The sequence below is a fragment of the Pipistrellus kuhlii genome, unplaced genomic scaffold (genome assembly GCF_014108245.1).
Source record: "Pipistrellus kuhlii isolate mPipKuh1 unplaced genomic scaffold, mPipKuh1.p scaffold_m20_p_12, whole genome shotgun sequence".
Classification (NCBI taxonomy): Eukaryota; Metazoa; Chordata; class Mammalia; order Chiroptera; family Vespertilionidae; genus Pipistrellus; species Pipistrellus kuhlii.
The window spans coordinates 10,029,043-10,050,270 of record NW_023425427.1 but is presented as its reverse complement, the minus strand read 5'-3'; the positions used below and the strand labels follow the sequence as shown (position 1 = coordinate 10,050,270).

The following is a 21,228-nucleotide window of genomic DNA, read 5'->3' as shown; positions in this document are numbered from 1 at the left end:
GGAGCCGGGTCCCCCCGCGGCCGGCCGGGTCGGGAGCTCGCTATCTCGGTGGCTCGAGGTGAGTGGGAGAGGGCGCAGCCCGTGTGATTGCGGCGCAGGTTCATGTGTGGAGTTCACCGCGGCCGCGCCGCCGGGTCCGTGCCAGGAAGGTTTACGAGGTCGGAGGCGTGCTGGGGCGCGCTCGCTCGCTCGCGTTTTCGCGAAAGGCTCCTCCCTGGGGCTCATTCCCCGACTGCGGGAAGTCCTCCTCCGGTGCCCCGGGAGCCACGGGTTTCCTCTGACCTCGTCGCTTCTTCCTCCCTCCCCTGCCCTCAGTTCCCTGCCCCCTTGCCCTCCCCCCGCCCCCGGGGAAGGGCGGGCCCCCCAGCTTAGGATTCCCGACCCAAGCCAACCCAGAAGGTACCTCCACGTCGGTGAAGAATTTTTATCCTCCAAAACCCAGCCGTCCTAGGAGAGCTCTCCACCTGAAATACGATGGTTATGTTCCCCGCGCGTGCCGGGCTTTGACAGGGGGGGAAAGTCAGCTTTTTATTAAAGACAAAGAGGGAAAGGATCAGCCGGGGCGCTGAGAGGGACAGCGGAGACCTGGCCACGAGGACTGTATGGGGGGAGCCCGGGGTCCCGCGGGGGAGGAGCCCGGGGCCGGAGGACTTTCCCAAGTCCCCCGGGGCACCTGGAGGGAGAGTCCTCCCCAGTCCTGCACAAAGCCTGGATCCTTCCAGTCCCCAACAGCCTCCGCCGTCCTCCAAGCTCCTTTCTTCCTCTTCTCTTTCTTTGGACTCCAGGCGGTCTCGGTGCTTTCTCCTCCCCCTCCTCACCTACTTTTTCTCTGGCCTCTCCTCCTTCCCCCTCCTTTCTTCTCCTCCGCACGCGTAGGGTGTTATTTATTTATTTATTTATTTATCACACACACACACACACACACACACACACACACACCCGCCCCGCCATCAACACCCTTTTAGGGCTTCCCAGCTTTTCAATGTGAGTGGGAGGAGAAAAGGGCAGGAAGTGTTGACTCCAGGGAGGGGAGTGAGGAGGGAGGGGGGGGGGGTGAAGTCGTGCCTCTGGGTGAGAGATTCTGCCCCAGAATAAACGATCGGGGAAATAATCTAGAGAGGGGGGAAAAATGAGGATTCAGATCCGCTTATGACACCCCGCTTTCCGACAGAGACCAACTCGGCGCGAGCGCGCTCCTCCTCCTCCTCCCCCTTTATTGTACGGGTTCACGGATACATCTTCCTGGACTGTTGTGTTGGGAAGGGGGAGGAGGGAGCGTTTAAAAGAGGGCAATCTGGCCCTGGATCCTCACCGCCGCCGGATGCGCGCTCCCCGATGCAAAGGAATCCGGCGGCATCCCCCCCAATTCCGACGCGGACAAAAGAAACTTTAATTAAGGTCCCTGCCCCGCGCCGGCGCGCGCTGCGTGTTTCTCTCTCTCCCCCGCCCCCCAGGCTGTGGATGTCCAACTATGAGATGCGGGGAATAGAAACGGTACAACCACCCCATGCCCTTGAACTTCAATTGCTCCTGACTTGCTGTATTGATTTTTTTATACTGTAGGCACTGTCCTCACCCCCCCCCATCCCCACGCGCCCCCCCCCCCAAATATTAAATTAAAGCCTTAGGCGATGCCCCTGGTTGGGGGTGGGGACCCACTCCTTTACAAAAGGGATAATAAGTCAGAATGATTTGGGGAAAATTACACCAAATATAAAAAAAAATCATCAAGGTATGAAAGCTGCTTCTTGGCTCTCTTGTTGTCAACACCGTGACACCTTATCATTAGGAGCGCTGATTGTTACTTTCCGAGCCTGAGATGATCGGCCAGAAAGTGCAAACGCGGGGCTGGAGGGTGTAAAGTTATTTAAGTAGGCTTTTTTTTCTTCTTCCTCTTTTGGTGCGCCGTCAAAACATTTCACAAGTTAGGGAAAGAAAGTGGTGGTTCCTAGGCTTTGGAATGATAGGTTCTCTCCCTTCCCCACCCCACCCCCCCTTTCCATATCAGAAAAGAAATAAAGATGCACCATGAGCCTTTATTTCGGGGGGGAGAAGACTTCAAAAATACGTGCCAGCCGTGGACAATTTGAGCTTTTCACTGGAGACACACCGCAAGCTGGAAAGGGATTAAAGAGCCCCACGTGGTTGATCTGGATTTAGACTTGCAACCTCTAGCTCCCCATGCCTGTTCTTTGCAAAGATCGGCCTCTAGATGGATGCGTGTGGGGGACGCTCTGGGCCCCGGGCTCGGCCCCTGGGGCAGGACTGACAGTGGGAACCTCGCGGGCCACGGGATAGGGTCCTCCCGGTCTTCCCGGGGGGGTTCCCTCCACCCGCGGGGCGGCCGGGCGCCTTCGGGACGCGAGCGCGCACGTCTCAGCCCGGCCGGCTGCCGCGCTCCTCGCACCGCCTTCTCCGCAGGTCTTTATTCCTCTCATCTCCCTCTTCCCCTCCTCCTCCTCCTCTTCCTCCTCCTCCTCCACCACCACCACCTCCACCACCACCACCACCACCACCACCACCTCCTTCTCCGCCGCCGCCACCTCCTCCTCTTGCATCTCACTCACTGGCCTGCTGGCCCCGTGTTGCTCTAAGTGACAAAGACAATGTCCCAGCCTTAACTTTGCAACCACCTTGCCTCCTTTCTGGGGTTCAGCAGGGGGGAGGGGGGAAGGGGGACAGCAGCCGCAGCCCTCAGCATCTCCTCCAGCTTTTCTCCTTCTGCTCTTCTCCAGCTCTTGGATAAAAAATTCTTCCCTTGTATGCCCCCAGCCCATTGCCTCCTCCTCCCTTTCTTCCTTTCTTCCCTTCTTTCTCTTCTCTTCCTCTCCTGCATGTTGTCGGTGGTTATTAGAAAGGCTTCGCGCACCCCCTGGTGCTCCGGCGTTTTGTGTGGCAGGAGAAGATTGTCTTCCTTCTCTCTTTCTGTCTTGCTTTCTCTCTCTCCCCTCTGGTTGCTCATTATTCAGAGAGAGACACAGGAGGGAGGGAGGGAGAGAGAGAGCGCGCGAGAGAGGGAGGAGAGGAGAGGAGAGAGAAGAGGAGAGGGGAGAGAGGGAGAGGGAGAGGGAGGGAGGGAGAGGGGGAGAGAGAGAGAGAGACGGATATCTCAGGTCATCTGCAGCTGCAGAGTCTGAGGAGCCGAGGAAGGCAGGGAAGATGGCGATCCTCCATTGCTGAGACCCGGCAAGAAGCACATGAGACTCCCAAACAACTTCCACAACAATAACCCGAGCAGGAAGAGGAGGAAGAGAAAGAGGAGGATCAGGAGGCGGCGGGGCTGGAGAACCCGAAGCACCTCCCGGCGCCGGGACGCTCGCTCCTCCTGTAAGTTATTGCAATCAGCGGGCACCTCGGGGTGGCCCCGGTGCTCCCGGGGAGGAGGGCGCGGGGCGGCGGGCGCACAGGCGCGCTCATTCATTCGGCGGAGGAGGGTTGGCGGAGCGGGAGGAGAGGGAGTCCCCTGCCTGGACTGTGGCTGGCTGTTGGGAGAGAAGAAGCAAGAGAGAGAGAAGAGGAGGAGGAGGGGGAGGAGGGAGAGTGAGAGGGGGAGGAGGAGAAGCGAGGGAGGAAGAGGAGGAGGAGGAAGAGGTAGAGAAGGTGGTGGTGGTGGTGTGGTGGCCGCGGCGGTGGCAGCGAGGTGGCTGTGCTTTTCCTGCTGGCTGCTCTTCTGCTGGGGGCAGCGGAGCGCTGTGGCTTAATTAATTTCTATGTGTAGATCTATGGAGAGAGCAGAGAAAATGAAAGATGAGTGAAGAGAGAGAGCTGGAGGCTTAGGACGGATGCTCCGAGCATGGGGACAGGAGTAGGGACCGAGAGGAGGGGGGTGGGGGGTGAAGAGCGGGAGGCGACCTCAGCCCAAAGCCAGAGGGAGAGCTAGCAAAAGGGGCAGAGGAGGGAGCGCCCCGAGCAGCCCCGACCTGAGCCGGTTGACCTCTTTCTTTCTCTGTCCCTCTCCTTCCTTCCCCCCCAACCCCTCTCTGTCTACCTGTCCCCAGCCCGATGGCAAACCCGTGCGGATTGGCACCCCCCCTCTTGCTCAGGTATTTGACTCTCTCTCTCTCTGTGTCTCCGAAGTTGGGATGCGGGGTCGGGATGTGTGTGTGTGATGTGGGGAGGGTGGGGGGTGGCTGCTGCTGCTGCTGCTGCTGGTGGTGGTGGTAGTGCTGCTAGTGAGGACAGAGGCCCAGAGCGGGGGGCACCGGCCGGGTGGGGGGCGCAGGTCCAGGAGCAGCTGAGGAGCTCTCTCCAGGCTGGGGGTTCAGAAGAGTCTGGTGGACGAGGACAACGGTTTCAGGAGAGGAGAAGCCATTACATACGCTTATGCTCTCCTGGGGAAGGGAGAAGAGAAAGCACAGGGGCCTTGGGGGGTCCTCTCACTCCTGGTGTGCAGTTCCCAGGGGCCTGCCCTCCTTCCAGGCAACGAGGGGAAGCCACAGCCAGGCCCCCCCATCGGAGCAGCCCCTCTCTTTTCCCTTTCTTTATCTCCCTTGTCCTCCATTTGCAAGCTGTCTGCTTTGGTTCCAGTCCAGACTCCAAAACACAAAGCTCCTTCTCACGTTCATTCTCCAGGCTTTTCAACCATTCCTGAAGGAACCCTCATTTTCTTTTCATTGTAGCTTCTAACCTATGGGGAGGGAGGGAGGCTGCCTGGAGTTCCTTTCATATTCCTCCCCTACCAAAAAAAAAAAAAGTTTCATTTTTAAGCACGCATCTGGGATGGGAAAAGACCAACCAGTTGGGGCTTTCTCCCAGGGTTGGGGGGCAGTTGGGGGGCGGGGGGGAGCTGGGTCTGAGTGTCTGTGTTGGCTGTTTGGATTGCTTTGGTTTTGTTTCTGGTGGTGGCTTGCAGGTTTTGGAGGAAGTGACTAGTTTGGTTAAGAGCTGGGAACTGAGTCAGGTAAGCCCTTGTCATGTTGTAACTCCACCAGAAAATGGAGGAGAGCTGAGTTTCCAGGAGACAAAGCTGAGAGAAGTGTTTATAGAATTGTGGACGTTTCCATTTTGAAGCTCTGGTGGTGATGGCTGGAGGAGGAGGCTTGCCTGCCTGCCTGCTCCTTCTCCCTTTCCTGGGGGGAAGTCTTGTGGTGGCTCCTCACTGTCTATTCATTGCACAAGGAAATGAGGGGCTTTTAAGGACTGCTCAGATTTTTCTCCCACCCAGGGAGTGCTTTCACAAGTTATTGAGATGTTTGTTTCCATTTTAAAGTAAACTTTTGGATTTTTTTTTTCTCTCCCCCTTTTGAGTGGACCTGAAGGGTTTTGACCTCCTTCAGGAAAGGCAAGGCAAAGCCTTAAAGATTTTCCACTGAGATCCTCACACAACTTTCAGCTGCTGCACATCTAAAAGTCACCAGGAAATGGTGACTCTCCCTATTGTGAAGACGATGGTGCCCTCAGCTGAGACTGTGGAGTTCTGGGCTTGGCTATCATATGTGTTGATGCACTGCAAGACTTTATTGTCCGGTTAGGCTTGATCTCTGGGGGGGGGGGGGGGGGGGGGGGACACAAAACAAAACAAAATAAAAACCAACAACAAATCCTTCAAGATCTCAGAGAAAGTCTTACTGCCACCAGTTTCTCCAGGGTCCACATTTCTCTTCAGGTTGCTCCATGTGTGTGTGAGGCCTTCTTTTAGTTCCTTTGTTTTCCCCCTTCTCTTCCATCCTGCTGGTTTTTTTCTGTGTTCTCAAGTACTGTAAGTCTCCACAAATATCAAATGTCTTCTTAACAGTGTCACTATGGAAACACATTTTTTTTTTTAAGATTATGTCAGTTGAGAAAACCTATGTCTAGGTCTCCACACCTTTTTAATTGGGGGGAATTTATTAGTCTTCTAGGAAGACATTTTGTGAGGATGATGTGAAGAAAAGGATCTACCTCAGTCCACACACATTGATTGGAGTTCTTCCCAGATTAGTTCTAGGGAATGTATGTAATTGATCCAAGGAAAGACCTAAATCCTGACATGCTTGAGGATTTTATAAAAGCCAACCATGAAGATGTTGCTTTTCCATTAGGTAAGGTAGCCATCTTGAGGATGAGGGAAGATGTTGGAAGAATTTTAGATGGACTGTTGAAGATAGGTGAGAAAGGCTCCACGGTGGAATGAGAACTTGGAGGAGATTCAGAACCAATTAATGCATTGTAAGGAAGCTGATTAGACCTTGTTTCAACCAAGGAGGAAGACAGAAAGGTACCAGCTTCAACACAAACAAGGAGCACATTGGTGAGCGACTCATACCAGCTTTTTTCTTGCTTTCTCATGTGTCGGATTTGTGTGTGTGTGTGTGTGTGTGAAGTTCCCTGTGTCTACAGTATTTTTGTGCATATTGAAGTGGTTTCAGATTCCAGATGCAATTATATTCTGTTGAGTAGCTGGTAGCAGTGTCAGTCAGTGCATGCACAGTGCTGCATATGACAACATCACATTTTTCAAACCAAACTGTGGTGTCACTAATTGAGGGTTATTGTTCTTCTAAGGGGTGTGAAAGGAGAGGGGGAAACACATGGTTCTTTAGCTGATAATTGTCCCTGGTCAATGAAGTAAATCCTTGATTTTTGCAGATGAAGATGTGTGGTTTTCAATGAATGTGTATGCTCATTTGAAAATATTTCCCTTCACATCTCTGCGTCTTTATTCAAAGCCTAGGCCTCTCCAAGAGCACTTTAAAAATCGTACCTGGAATCACACCTTTTATTATTCATTTTTTGAAATGTTGTCTTTTGATGCCCATTGCTTTTGCTCTTAAGTGGAATATCATCAATGTTTTATTTAAATTTTGTAGTGCATGTTAAGATGCTGCATGCTCAAACTCAGAAGTTCAAATGCAATGGAATAAGGAGTTATTTGGAAAAGTAATTACCAGATAATTTTGCATCTAATTTACCAGATATGTTTATGTAAACACAAATACATTATACATTGATCTTGAAGCAAACTTCCATAATATCTTTTTTTATTGTTGTTGAGGACAATTGCTTAATTACTTATTTCAGTTGGAGGAAAAATCTGACAAACTGGTTACCAGTCCAGCAGTGTGTCCAGCAGTGTGACTTACCACATTTCTTTACTTTGCAACCAAATGTTTTAGTGTTTTTATAGACAGTCTTATAGAGATGAGCTTTCTGGGAGGAAAGAATTAAGAGTCTAAGAGGCATTCTGGAGTTGGAGAAAATGTTTTATTAACAGTTTACCTAACAGACCCATCCCACCTCTGATTCCCTTCATCAGTATGGGAAGTACCATAATATTAAACACATGGTTTCTTATATTTATCTAAAATATACACTTGAAATGGGACAAGTATCTTGGATAAACCATTATGAGAGAATTAAAAAGAATGTCAAGTTGAACATTCTCATTTGATGTCAAAGCTCAGAGATCCTTTTTGTTTTTGAGGCAACTAGTGGATGAGGCTCGTTATGCAAATTTTTGCCACAACTAATATATCATCAGGAAAAACCATTCTGAAGAAATATATGTGAGCTATGATACACGCTGTCATTTAAAAAAGATTCTTGTTGGAACTTTGTAGTCCATAATTTCGCTCATATTGGATTTATGTCCATCTGATTCATTGATCACATTCCCTGCGGACTTCTTTCTTCCCCCACTCTTTGGAGTTAGAGACAACTTTTAAATAAACTTTTTATATATAAGTATATAAAACCTTTCTAAGGAGTCTTCCAGAAGACAGTAGGGGAAAAGAAACCCAACTCTACTAATGGACTTGAGCACTTGTGTGGTCAGTTTTCCTGAAAGAAAAGAATGGTCAAGTTGCCTTGGGAAAGAGTTCTGTTTTTTGCCTGATGGGGTTTAGTAGAATCTAGTCTATCTTGAATTCTTTCCTGGTGTTGAGTGGGGTGTTTTTGTTTTTGTTTGTGTTTTTGGTTAAGGTAACCTTACTTACCTTCTTGGTGGTGTGTGCTTCTATCAGATTTATAGTTCACTGCTTATGGGATAGAGCATTGACAAAGCTGTATTGAATGTTTCAAGTTGATGACTGGAGAGCAGAGGTGCTATTTCACAATACCACACTCACAAATGAGGAAATATGTAAATAATGAACTCAGATTGCAAAGGATCTCACAGGAGTGTATAAGTGGATGATTGGTACATGGGAACTAAGGAAATTAAAAAGAAGTGGGGTGAAATATTTCCAGGATCTATCACTAAAAGTCTAGTGAACTGAGGGGTGGGGGATCACTGTGTGTGTGTGTGTGTGTGTGTGTGTGTGTGTGTGTGTGTGAAGGCAAGTATCTTTGGTGAGGTTCACATACTTATGAAGTTGGTTGCTTTGTGAGAAACATTAGCTGGTGACCTATTAATTGATTATGAGAAAACAGAGAGGAGAAGAGATAGTGCTAGAACAAAATTCCTCTTGTGTGATATGCCAAGACATCTGGCAGATGTTATGTTGGGCCCTAAGGAATGGACAGTTTAATTTTAGCCCTAGCAAGGAAATGGGAAGTTCTAAGCTCTTTTAATAGCACAAGTCACAATTCTTAGTTTGGGGAAGGTTGCTTAGAAAAAAAAAAAAGAAAGAAAGAAAGAAAGGAAAATAAAAGAGGCATTTATTATAATATGAAAGAACTCTAGGGAGCACCCGATGAAGCTGAGGTTTTGGGGTGATGGACAAAAATATTTCCCAAGTAGAAATTAACATTAAAAACTGACAGAGAGATACCATAAGTGATGAGTATTAAGTATTTAACCTTCACCAGTTAGAACTTATAGTTGAGAAGCTAGTTGTTTTGTGCCTTAGAGAGATCATCAACTTCAAACCTCCTCCTCCCCCTCCCCCTCTGCATTTTACTGAAGAGGAAACTGGCACCAAGACTTGAAGTGACTTGCCCAAGGTCAGAAAGTTCAGCTGTAACAAAGCCAGGCCTACAACTCAGGTCGGCTGACTCCCAACCCAGTACCCTTTCTGCTGCCCCAGTGCACGTGACTATAGCGGTTTGTGAAACACCATCTCAGGACACTAATCACACATGAGTGGGGCAGTTGGATTCGTGTTAGTAGAATTTAACATGTTGGGGAACCCTGGCCTGAACATGGTTTCACTTACAGAAGTGGTGCTCCAGAGGCCAATTGTATTCCTGTGACTTTCAGTCACATTTGAGCTGTTGGGTCTGTAGCTGAGTTTTTCACTGTCCTCTCCTCCTCTCTGGTTCTGTCACCCAGGGCTCAGGAGTCCTTCTCAAATGCCCTTCTTTGGAAGTTTGTCTGGGTCAATTGCAGCTTACAAAAGTGCCCACAATTGGACTCTGAGAATCTTATTTTGCAACATGGTACAGATTTAAATTGGCTTCTTTCAGAGATGCCATTTTGTAATCCTGACAAAAGTCCAAGGGAGAGAAACCCAGTTTAAAACAATTACTGGTGATTTTGCAGGGTTCTGTGCTCATCCAGACACGTGCCCTCCGTGCACCTTCTAGGAGCCCAGTTCTCCCTTGCAGACCAATGGCTAGCTACTTCCCATTCCCCACTCTACACGAAGGCACCGTTAAAATGACTTTTGAACAACACGAGCAATATTTAACCATGTGAGAGAGAGAGAGAGAGAGAGAGAGAGAGAGAGAGAGAGAGAGAGAGGAGGGAGGGAGGGAGGAGGGAGGAGGGAGGAGGGAGGGAGGGAGGGAGGGAGGGAGGGGTATCAGTACTTCAGGAAGGGTGAAATGGGTTTCCATTTCTGATTCCTCTTGGGCAAGTGAAGGCAACTTTGTGAAGAAGAGTGATGTTTGGAAGTTTTCACATTTTCCAGGCTTCTTCCAAACCAGAGCACAAAATACTCAATCCAGGAGGCAGTCTGGAGAAGGTAGTGCTGGATGTGGACTTCTGGCAGGAACACAGTTAACGCTATAAACAGTTGAACCTCAGTGTGGCACTCCTCCAAATGAGTTGACTGTCGAAAATAAAATGTTCCAGAAGAACTGGGAGAACAGGAAAGAAGTTAAAACAGCATGGTTTGCATGCCAGTACTGAAGGGGGAGAGAAAAGTTGGGGAGGTGGGGTTATTAGAGAAAAGATAATCCTAAATTGAAACTGTCTCCTGGATTTATAAGACCCACAAGAAGAAGTTTCTGAAGGGAAAATGGATTTTTATGACTTGAGATTGTGTTTGCTGTCGACTAGGAAGCTCTTCTGAATCTTTTGTCCCCTTGAACTTTGTATCTTGAGAACTGCACACACTGATAAATAGGAAGTCAATTGGAAGCGTTTTGGGTTTACATTTTCTGCTTGGAAATACTATTATCAAATTTATCTACTTTCTAAGGGCTCTTGTCCTCAGCAGTTGAAGCATACATATGATATTTAGTCTTTGGATGTGTGGCTCCAACACAGTTGGTGTTTTCAGGGTTTGGATAGACAAACAGTGTGGGATATGGTACAAGAGGGCACCAGTATGGTCTCCTGCTATTGCATTGTCTTTCAATTCTGGTGAGCAGATTGCTTGGTGCCTTCAAAGCATTCCTACTAATTCCTAGCTGGAGACCTTTTTTTTCTTTTTTCTGGAGCTATCCTTGGATGGAAGGTTTCTCTTTGTGCCAGGTCATGGTTATTTCGGAGTTGATTTTCTTGCTTTCATGGCTTTGCTTGTGCAGTTCATTGCATGTTGCTTCTGGATATTAATAAAATACTTCTGTGCCTGTTCACATCTTCACCCCACACTTCGTTCAAAGAGCAGAGTGAAAGGGTAAAGGGAAGGTTGGTGGGTACTTGTTTGTTCAAGAACAAATTCTTGAGATGCAGATCGCTTAATTCTTTTGGTAGGTTTTTGAGTAGACTTTTAATAAAGACCAGGCAAGGAAAAATTCTGTTAGGAATCAGTGGATCCCTATTTACATGTTTTAGGATCACTTAGTTGGAAATGAAGCATTTAACCAAGATGAGTAAGCAAGGACTTACCGTTGACTTCAGATTGGTTTGAGCACAAAAGAAGCTGGAGGCCCAGGCCAGACAACTGTGTCAGAAGTAATTAAGCCCAGGATTTGTGGAGAGGCTTAGCTGCCACAGAGCCCAGCTGGGGGAGGCCAACCTCACTCCCTAAGCCCTCGTCTGGCCAGTTGAACAAGAACATGAGCTGAAGCCTTCAGATTTTGGAATTCTTCTCTTCCCTGTTCAGATGTAAGAGAGTCAAGTCGTTATTCTTCAGTTTTGCTCATGTCAGCTGAGTGCCTCTCTCAGGAGCTGGGGAAATGCCAGGGGTCAGGGGAGCCGATTCCCTCTGAGGGAACATTTTCCCTTTAACGCTACAAATGTGCCCATGGCATTGTACTTATTACTCAGAAAATAATTGTGCAGCGGCACAATGTGTGATACTTGAAAGATGTTTGCTGCACAAAGGTTCCAATACTCACCTGCAGATTAAGAAATGGGCTTATAAACCATCTCATTTCTATTGTTAATGAAAAGCTTTGGAAGGCACCTGTGAATTAGAGCTCCAGCTGCTATCATGGTAGGGGAAGTTAGGCCTTGAAAGGATACACGGATTAGCCCGTCAGAAAAGCAAACAGTAGCATCAGCACAAGTAGAAAATAGACAGGGTTGTTAAGCTAACAGAAAAGTAGGCTGAAGCCTTGCCATAATTACGTGGTGGAAATTCGCTGGGAAGGAGAGACGGCTTGGACGGGATAAGGAAAAGAAGAGAGGCAGGGGGGAATGAGTGATTGACAAGGGAAAATAGAAGAGGCCTGTCCGCTGGGAAGAGCCTCCAGGAAGAATAAAAGGCATTGCTTTTAAGAAAACAATAAAGCCGGTGGAAAAAGACCTTGTAATTTGGTACCTATTGCATGTGAAATATGAAGACCAGTGCTCGGGCCCACATTCTTAGGTCTGTTCTTATTGTGAAAAATAGAATTGGGCTTGGAAGACAATTTATGTGACTTTGGGGTTTACAGATACAGCTTTTCTGATAAAGGACAGGTGGAAGGAGAACTGGGGTAAGTAGGCCTATGAGGAGATTTTCCTGGAAAATGAATGAGGTAGAGACTAGAGCACAGCAGTAAATAGCTGCATTATTAATGGGCAGAAAATGTGATAGTCCTCTCTCAAGCTATCCATAGAGCTTCTCGACCTACGGTCTGGGTGTTACAAGAAGTGAAGAACCAAGACATGCTTATTTCCGAGGGGAAAGGAATAGACCTATTGTCCAGTTTGGGCTTAAGCCATTTGCTTCAGCCACGCATCACAGGCTGCTCTGTCAATCAAATCCTGGCATTTTAAAATCCAAAGTAAGGCCACTGTGGTCTAGAATGTTTAGCTGTTCCAATCCCTAAATACATCATCTCTCTGTGTTGTGACCAATAGGTCAGCAATCAAGCATCAATCACTCAGCTCAGACTGGACCTGATTCAGTGGCTAGAGCGTTGGCCTACAAACTGAAAGGTCCCAGGTTCGATTCCAGTCAAAGGCACATGACCAGGTTGTGGGCTCCTTCCCCAGTGGGGGACTTTCAGGAGGCAGTCAATCCATGATTCTCTCTCATCATGGATGTTTCTCTCTCTCTCTCTCCCTCTCCCTTCCTCTCTGAAATCAATAAAAATATATTTAAAACAATTTTTTGAATACTGGGTAATAGACTAAATATGGCCAAAAATAGATACCAGGTGTATATTATGCAAAGATTTCAATTACAAGTAGTTATCAGATAGAAGCTTTTCTTCCAAGGTTTCTATCTTAAGTGATCTTCTCAGAGACTATGAATTATTATTTAGTAATGAGAATTGGGGGAGGGAATCTGTATGGAAGAGACCATTTTCATTTGCATGTCAGAGTTCATCTGCAAGAGCTTCTCCTGCTGTCAGTTGAATATTGTTTCTTCTAATGTTGGGTAAGATTACTGTCTGTAAAGAGAATAAATACCGTATGATTGCTTCCTCAAAAAATGCTGCCAACTCCTCTATAGGGTGGGAAGACCCCACGGACCTTCAACAAAACGCTATTTCTCCTCTTGGTGACGAATAGTTCGTATGAATACTAGGTGATGCTCATTTAACATTTAATATGAACCAGAGACTGTTCGTACAGAAGAGAAAAACCGAGGTTTGGGAGGTAATTTACCCAAGGTCATGGAGCCACGAGGTGTGGGAGTGGGGGAATTACCTCCTGGCTCGTGGCTGGTGGGAACTGGCCTTGGTTATTACTTAGTATGCTAATAGCTTATGTTCCTGATGGTTTATCTCTTCCAGTTGCCTATGCCAGGAATATATCCTAGTGTTCTGGAAGGAAATCTGAGCATAATGGAAAATTAATTGTGATATATTAGTTAATATGAGAGGTATAACTTACTGTAATAGCTTGACAAAGTGTGTTTAACTGAAGAGGACCTCTTTGTGTTCTTCTGAGTTACAGAGATGGGGGGGATAGGAGGGGGAAGCAAGAGATCATGTAGGAAGAAATTAGGAGAATAACTATTTTTAAATTGTACTGTGTCAAGCTTAGTGGTGCAAAGTAGTTACACATGCGGATATTTAAAAAGAGCACCTGTCTTGTGGCAGGAAGATATGCTGTATGACATTTAAAAAAAAAAATAGATTAAGTATCTGATTTTTTTGCCCCCTTAGGGCCCCTTTTGAAGGTCTCAGTGCCATCCGTGTTGGCTCTGGTGACTTGTAGACACAAGAGGGTTTTTCAGAAGCTGCATAGACATATTTGAAAATTAGTTCCATCAATTTTGGGAAAACAGGGCAAATCCTCTTCAAAGGCCGGGTGCTGGAGTCCCCCACGCCCTCCAGTGATCACCATGTGCTCTATTTAGATCACGGAGACATGATGAATGTTTTGGTTCTATTTGCTTCTCCCTCAAACATCACAGTACAGTAAGGAAGCTGCTGTTCATGGATGACCACAGATGCCCTTAATAGAGTAACAAGATGTACTGAGGGAGATGGAACAGGTCCAGCTATCCCTGTGATATTCAGGACAGTAGCTTCTCTGTAAGACAGGGAATTGGGCATTAATTGCTGACTAGACTCTTTAACCTCAAAGCAACTAGTAGTCGTTTTTTTATAACATCTTAATTTTGTTATGGAACTGTTCAGATTCATGCCCAGGTCCTTGTAAGAGGATGAGCATGTGTCCTGTATGTAAAGTGTACCAGAAGGCCACAGCGTCACCCATTTTTACCTGCCATTCATATCTATTAAACTGACCAAACCATTGTCTCCTTAAGATATGGGGGATTGCTCAGGAAAAAATAACTCCATAGTTGAAGAGAGTATATGAAGCATGTGGCTGTCCAGATGGGATTTCTAATTTCAGAGCAGTAGGGACTCCACTCAGTCTTAGGTAGCATCAACTGAGACCTGAGTCCCTGGTACCTAGCTCTCTGAGATACTCCCTCACACTAGTCTTTCTCCAAGACCAGCCCTCAGAGGGCTTGCCTTTTCAGCCTTCCTCTCACTTCTTTGAAGAGAAATCTACCCAGTCAACCCTCGGGGGCTTTGCAAAAAGTGAAGGTAAATTGGGTCTTGTATCCATGGGGATAGGACATTGAATTTGAAAAGGCACTCTTGAGAGGTGGGGTAGGAGAGGAAGCCTCAGAGCATGTCCTGGAGGTAAACGTTTCAAGTTTCTGTACTTATATCCAGGGGAGGAAGCCTCCATTCTACTCAAAAGAAAAGGAAATCACATCTTCAAAGACAGATGCCATTGTAATGTGAAGAAGCACATTGTGTAGCTCACATAAAATAGCGAGTCTGTAAGAAAGCAGAATTGTGTCCAGAACTTGTATGGAAGTTCTCATCACTCATTCTTCTCTTGGGGAGGGGGTGGGAGATGGAGAAGGGAAATGATATTGAAGAACCAACGTCAGCCCTCCCTGAAATCCATCCCTAACCCCTTGGCAGTCTCAAGAATCTGAGTACCTCACCCATTCTTTCTCTGACCTGTGGCCGTAGCTTGTTAATATGAATGAACATCACCCATAGACCCTGAAATTAGCAAGTGTTAAATGCTATGTATTTATTAGGGGGAAAACCATAATCTAGTCAGTGGGCTTAATTAGGTTATGATTGCCCAGTTGCTGCTTCATGATAATTATATTCATAACCCTGTTTCTAGACGTCAACTACAATGACCAGAATTGACCCCCAGCGCAGGTAAGTGTTAGCGATCTTTTTTGAAGCAGCTTCTTAATGGTGGTAAATTTCCAATGTCCCCGCTGTTCTCTTTCCCTTCTTGACACCTCCATCATCTTTCCCCCACTTTAGTGGAAAGGACGGTGGCAATATTACTTTGTCTATGACCGTACACATATTGTATAGCCTGTTGTCTACATTTAAAAAAAGTTCTGAGAGTCGAATGACAGGAAAACGTTCATAAACCAGCAAATAGGAATCTTCATCCATAAAAATCCCAAATTGGCTGGGTTGTGTCTTTCAGCACATGAAACCTGCTCAGTAGACTTAATGTGATTCATTTGAATAAATCTTTTACTTTATAAGGCATAATCTTGAAAGGGAAAAAGAGAGTCATCTGTGTTAAAGATACTGCCTTATCACATGATCGTGAAGGTCTAAGGAATAAGGAGGTGAGAGCGTGCCACTTTATATTACCCTCTTTCCCCCAAATCCATGACATTTGCCGCCAGTGTATCCTTGCAGAAAAAAAGAACGTGTCATTGCCAAAGACACTGTTTGCTGTTTATTTCCCAAATGAAGGCAGTGACTTCTAGGAAATTCAGAGAGCAACCTGTGTCAGAAGTGGACATGTTGGTGTGACACAGGGAATCACTGGGCCAAATTGTCACTGGGCAGCCTTCCCTTTCTGACATGCAAGTTATACGAGGAAATAACGCATGTAAAATGTGCATGCCAGGCTACACTTCAATGCAATCAAACTGTCTGAAGAACAGCTAGGAACTTGACTGCCATATATGTGGGTGGGTGTGTGTATAAAAAAATAGATAGATATAGATATGTGTGTATACATTTGTAAATATTTGTGCATATATATTTTTCATCCATGGTTGGAAATCTGTAAGCTGAGAGTTGACTTTAATTATATGCAGATTTTTGACGGTGAAGGCAGTTGCTTCCTTCCCCCTTTTCAGGGGTCTCCTGTGTATATATTCTCCCTGGGAGAGGTGCTTTATTTTTTGTGGAAACATCAGGAGTGCAGAGTTCTCCGTATATCTGGGTGAACATGCAGCTTTTAGTGCAGAGGTTTTTGTTAAGGAAGTAACGTGTGGTGGTTAGAGCACACTCTTTAGCACTATATAAGCACAGGGTGAAATTTGGCTCTGTCCCTTCCTAGCTGTAGGACTTTGAATAAGTCACTTAACTTCTCTGCTCCCATGATTTCCTACTCAGTGAAATGGGGATCATAAGAATCTGTACAATTGACATAGACCTAAAAGCTATTAAGTGTATTAGGTCCTGGTTCATAATTGGTACCTGAGAAATGATCGTTTCTTCCTTCCTCTCTCATAGAGAAACTGAGGTCAAGATCTTCTCCCAGGGCTTTGCCAGGTGTGAATTGTCTCATCCTTGGTCTTAAACTCAGCGTTTTGAATCCTGACTGATTAATTCTGTGCCATGTCCGCCTTAACTGATGAATGTACTCATTGCTGTTGCCCATTCTCGGGTAGACTCTTCCAGCTTGCACTCTATAGCTGATTGTGCGCGTGTTCAGTAGGGATTTGTGAACAACCTGAGGGTTGACGCCATGTCCTCTTAGACAAGACCATGTACATGGTAACAAAGCCTGTCCCAGCCTTGCAGAATGATTTCTTTAAGTCTTGTGGGGGAACAGATTTTTAATCACTGAACTTCTCCGAGCTTTTTGGAAGAAAGATGTTATTCCTGTTCCTATTGTCTGGCATCATCTGGCAAAATGGCTTTTCTAAGAGAGTTTGCTTATTGCGGTGAAAATACTGGCTATGTATGCTGTCTTCTAAAAAGGTTGGGTGCCTCTGGCTTCCCTCACAGAGATAGGGCTGAGCCTGTTTGGGGGCTGTCCTGTGGTCTTGCTGAGGATTGCTCTGGTCTTCTCTGTGCAAGTGTTTATTTTAACAGTCCATGTCCACTTGGTCTCACCAGCGTACTGTAATATCAGATGCTTAGAGGTCTCAGGGTAAGGAGGCTAATTTTAGAATGCCTTCAGGGTAGATGATATTTCAAAATGTGAAGTGGTGTTGATAGGGCCTAACAGGACTTCTCTAACCTGGTTTGCTCCAAGTCAGAAGCACATTGGTGGCCTCCCTGGTGGTAGTACGTGGTGGTGGTGGTGGTGGTGGTGGTGGTGGTGGTGCTAGTGGCAGAGAAAGGACACGCACATGGTTCTTTGGTAAAACAGTAGAGTGATTTATTTTTCACCTGTTAACAAAGATTGCCCAAGAAGAATGATGTATGCATTTATTTTGAAAATTCCCAGAGACAAAGGAGTTGTTTTTAATTATAAGAAACTTTATAGTCACCACTTGAAAACCATGCCCAGAGATATTTGAGGAAGAGAGGGAGATGTGCATTTACTGGGGTTCAGATCTCTAGGACGATTTCAAATGAGATACTTTTTTTGGCCTCAAAGGGTAGACTCCCAACTAAAGCAGTGGAGGAGTAACTTTGGGTGTGGCAGTGGTTATACTAATCTAGAGTGCCCTCGGTAGAATAAGAATTGGGGGGGTGGGGAGGGAGAGATACAATAGTATCTGAGACTCTGACTTCCTGGGATAGTGGTCTGCAAACTCATTAGTCAACAGAGCCAAATACCAACAGTACAACGATTGGAATTTCTTTTGAGAGCCAAATTTTTTAAACTTAAACTTCTTCTAACGCCACTTCTTCAAAATAGACTCTCCCAGGCCGAGGTATTTTGTGGAAGAGCCACACTCAAGGGGCCAAAGAGCTGAATGTGGCTCGCAAGCCGCAGTCCTAGGTTGTCTGAAAAGCTCTGGGAATGGAAAGCCCCCCCCCCCCTCCATCCTCCGTTTCCTTGGAACTGAGGGATATATTTGGGAGTGCCGCCTTCACAAGTGTTCAGTCCTTTCTTCCTTGTGACTACAAAGTAGTAGAAAGGTGATTGGCTTAATTTGGGTCAGGCTCCTGATTTGCTCCTAGCCTCCAGTTTATTCTTAAAATGGAATTCTCTCCAGCGAAGGCCAAGGGGCATCCATGTATATAAAGCACCCAGCACCCTGCCAGGGACCCAATAATAGGGCCGCCTCTGCAGTTCATTTGCAGTAATCAATTAGCGGCCATCCAGCGCCTCTGGTGCAGATGGTTTGCTCCCTGCCATTCATCTGCCGCCTGGCTCTGCTTGCCTCGTTAGCAGTTGTGGGATGATGATGGAGCTGGAAAGTACGTGTTTTATAGGATTGTTATATTTAAGAAACACGTGTCCGTTCATCTAGTCATCAGAACGTTGACTGAGCAGCGCCTTTTGCCTACCTAGCTGGCCTGCAGCGTGCCTAGGCGGTCGAACCCAGGAGATGTTCCATTCTCTGTCCATGGAGTTAGGCTCTTTGTGTTGGTAATTGGGTGATTATGGTGGAGATGGTGCCCTCAGCAGCCACATGTAAATAGCTTGGAGCCTGATGCTGGTGAGCTGTGGCTTCAGGTGGTGGGAGAAAGGACCCCTCTTTAGATGCTCGCATTTCTGCGTCTTTGTTTGTGTACATTTACAATATGATTTGCTAAGCATGCAGTCAGGGCTGCTGGGGGACAGTAATCTGGCAGATCCCTCATTTAAATATTTACTCCGAAATATCTTGTTCTCCGCTGGTGTGAAGTCGTCGAGTTTCCAGTTATTTTTAGGTCATTTTCATCTTAGCAACCCTGTTGGAGATGAACCAGACATGCGGCTGTAAACTGTCCCCACATTTTCATAGAATTTAATAAAGTAAAGTTTAATAGTTTTGGTCCCAAGAGGCAAACCAAGCCATCTGGTTAGCAGACGGTTAGGTCGAGTACTGCTCGGCTGCTGAGAGGGGCACAGACCGGCCCCGGCGCTCCGGTGATACGTCCAGTTGCTGAGTGCATTAAGCGTTGAAATGGTGCTCCCAGGTCTGCCGAGCAAGCAGTTCTGTTACCACCGCTGTGACGCAGGAGATAATTCAGCCGGGCAAGCGGCAGCAAGGGGGTGGATCTCCAGGACAGGATGTGTAATGTCAACATGAAGGATCGGAGCTGGCAGGAGGAAGGGAAGCAACTCCTTTCATGCCAGTGCAGGAAGCCTAGCGAGATCTTCCCGCCCCTCCTCGCATCGCGTCCTCTTCTGGAGCCTTCCGTGCCCCGTGTTAAAAAAGGATCGCCTTGTGCGTGGTCCGTGGCAAAGCGTCAGCTGATTATCTGCCTCTTTTGGAACCCGCTTGTGTAAACAGAGTGAACCACACATGGAGGGCGGGCAAAGGCAAGAGTGAGCTGCACAGCCTGGGAGGAGGAGGGAGGGCTTCGTGGGGCAGGAGCGTCTTTGTGCTTGAGATGGAATCCCATTGTACACCCCTTTGTGCTCAGATTGGAGACCGGTCATCCGTTCAAAGGCTGCAATCATCTCGCAACACTGTGCTGCAGCTGTAGTCAGTCAGGAGAAGGCTGCAGAATGGTTCCAGTGATTCTGCAGGAGCTTAGCAATTACATAATTGCTATGTAACTGGAGAGAGCCACCAGGATTGTCTCGTTCTGGAAAGAAAGCTTCTCCAGTTTAAGGGGTAGATTGTTTTTCCCTGGTGAAACCTGAAAACTGATGAGCAAGTACATCAAGCCACCGAGGCTGGAACCGGGTCCTCTCATTGGCATGAGAGGGGAGGACATTCACAAGTACACTTGGCTGGACATCCAGTGGACTTCACAGCTATGTCACAGAGAGAGCAAGTCACCGACTCTGGGAAAAGCAGATCCTGGTGTCCATTGACTATGCTATCGGCTTGTTTGTGACCTCTGAGGCTGTGTCCTGTGTGCATTCAAGGCATGGAGTCTTTTAGAGCTTTCCCGGGGAGGGACCCACGGAGTGGCACTTGAACACCACGAGCTCTCTCCATTCCTGCTGCCTGGTCAGGAGGATTTTCACAGCTTCTCTCGAGTGAACCCTCTCAGATGGGGATCAGCCAAGACACTTGCAAGGCCCGGCTAGCATCAGATGTTCCTAAAAGCCGAATTCCTCTCTCAGCGTCAAGCCGTGGAGCAGATCGGCTGGCGTGAAGACCTCACGGCGCAGGAATGAATTCCTCCTTTCAGCTGCCTCGCCACTTGTTTTCCCAACGTTGAGAAAAAAAGTTGAGGTGGAGCTGGTTAAATGTAGGCGCGAGAGTTTGCATCGAGCCAGGGAGAAGTCCAGGCTCCGTCTCCTCACACACGAAACAGTCATCCAAAATTAGCCTCATCTCCTAACCCAAGTGCGGCCTCTGTTTGCTTATGTTAAGTAGCTTTACATCTCAGCCATCCTGCTTTTCTGGGCTTGGTCTAGAGGAGCTGCTAAGAGTAGAAAGAGAGTGGTTGTCGGGGTCCATTTTTATTAGTGGCACAAGTTGGGCCTTTCATAAATATGACTTTTCATCTGTGTCCCTCTATTAAAACGTGTTTGCAGTCAGAACTTCAGTCAAAGGGGGAGATTTTGTCTCCTTTGTGAATTGAAAAGGAATGGCCAGCCAGAAATATTAAGGACTTTTGACTCCCAAGATGGATTGGGCCACAGAACTTTTCCCTTTAGGCTCTGCTTTACTTTGTATCTCTTGGGTTTGACGTGGAGATTGACAGGTGCAAACGGTTTCTTTGAGAAGCTTGATGCCTCCAGAACAATGGTGGTGGGTTTTCAAGGAGCCAGCCTGTCTCTGCACCAGAGCTTTTATTGTGTAACCGTCTGGAGGGGCATAGGATCACCCATGGTGACCCTTGCCTGCGTCATTCCAGGCAGGCCTTGGCATGCTCCTGCCTATGAGTAAGGACAAGAGCAATTGGCAGGAGGACCCACTGAGTTCATCTTGCTTTGTATCTTAGGAACTGGCCTGACCTTGTTCCATCACCAGTGTGTGGGCACTCTGAGGAACACAGGACCTTCTCCCCAGGGGCCTGGAGACTGTGTGGGGAGCAGCGTGCTCTCATCCTCGGAGGAACCCTTGCCTGGCACAGAGACCACATAGAGAGGAACCCTTTGCTATCGGTGTCGGGAGGCCCATGAAGACCTTGGCAGTGAGAGCCATGGTATGTAGCCAGAGAGTTGCTGTGTGACTTGGAGTGAAAGCTTAATCTCTGATCCTCGCTTTCCTTATTTGGCTGGGGGGGGGG

At 47.2% G+C, this 21,228-nt stretch overlaps 2 protein-coding genes across 13 annotated transcripts in view; one reads left to right on the top strand and one right to left on the bottom strand.

Annotated features, from left to right (window-relative positions):
- Positions 1-1,893: 1,893 nt before the first annotated feature.
- Positions 1,894-21,144, bottom strand: LOC123652122. Its single transcript, XM_045579941.1, has 3 exons — positions 20,945-21,144; positions 10,648-10,655; positions 1,894-3,319 (listed from the first exon to the last, which is right to left on the bottom strand). The coding sequence occupies exons 1-3, from the start codon at positions 21,079-21,081 to the stop codon at positions 2,172-2,174; spliced, it is 1,293 nt and encodes a 430-aa protein (XP_045435897.1). The 5' UTR covers positions 21,082-21,144; the 3' UTR covers positions 1,894-2,171.
- The window catches only part of ZNF462 (zinc finger protein 462), a 135,001-nt gene continuing 116,962 nt past the window's right edge, over positions 3,190-21,228 (top strand). For 9 of the 12 annotated variants that reach the window (XR_006741234.1, XR_006741236.1, XR_006741235.1 and 6 more), the window contains exon 1: positions 3,190-3,318. The gene's annotated coding sequence lies outside the window, so the exon portion shown is untranslated. Of the gene's footprint in view, positions 3,328-6,020; positions 6,230-21,012; positions 21,145-21,228 lie in introns of those variants that run through there. The other 3 variants (XM_036433104.2, XM_045579937.1, XM_036433107.2) reach the window with 3 other exon arrangements.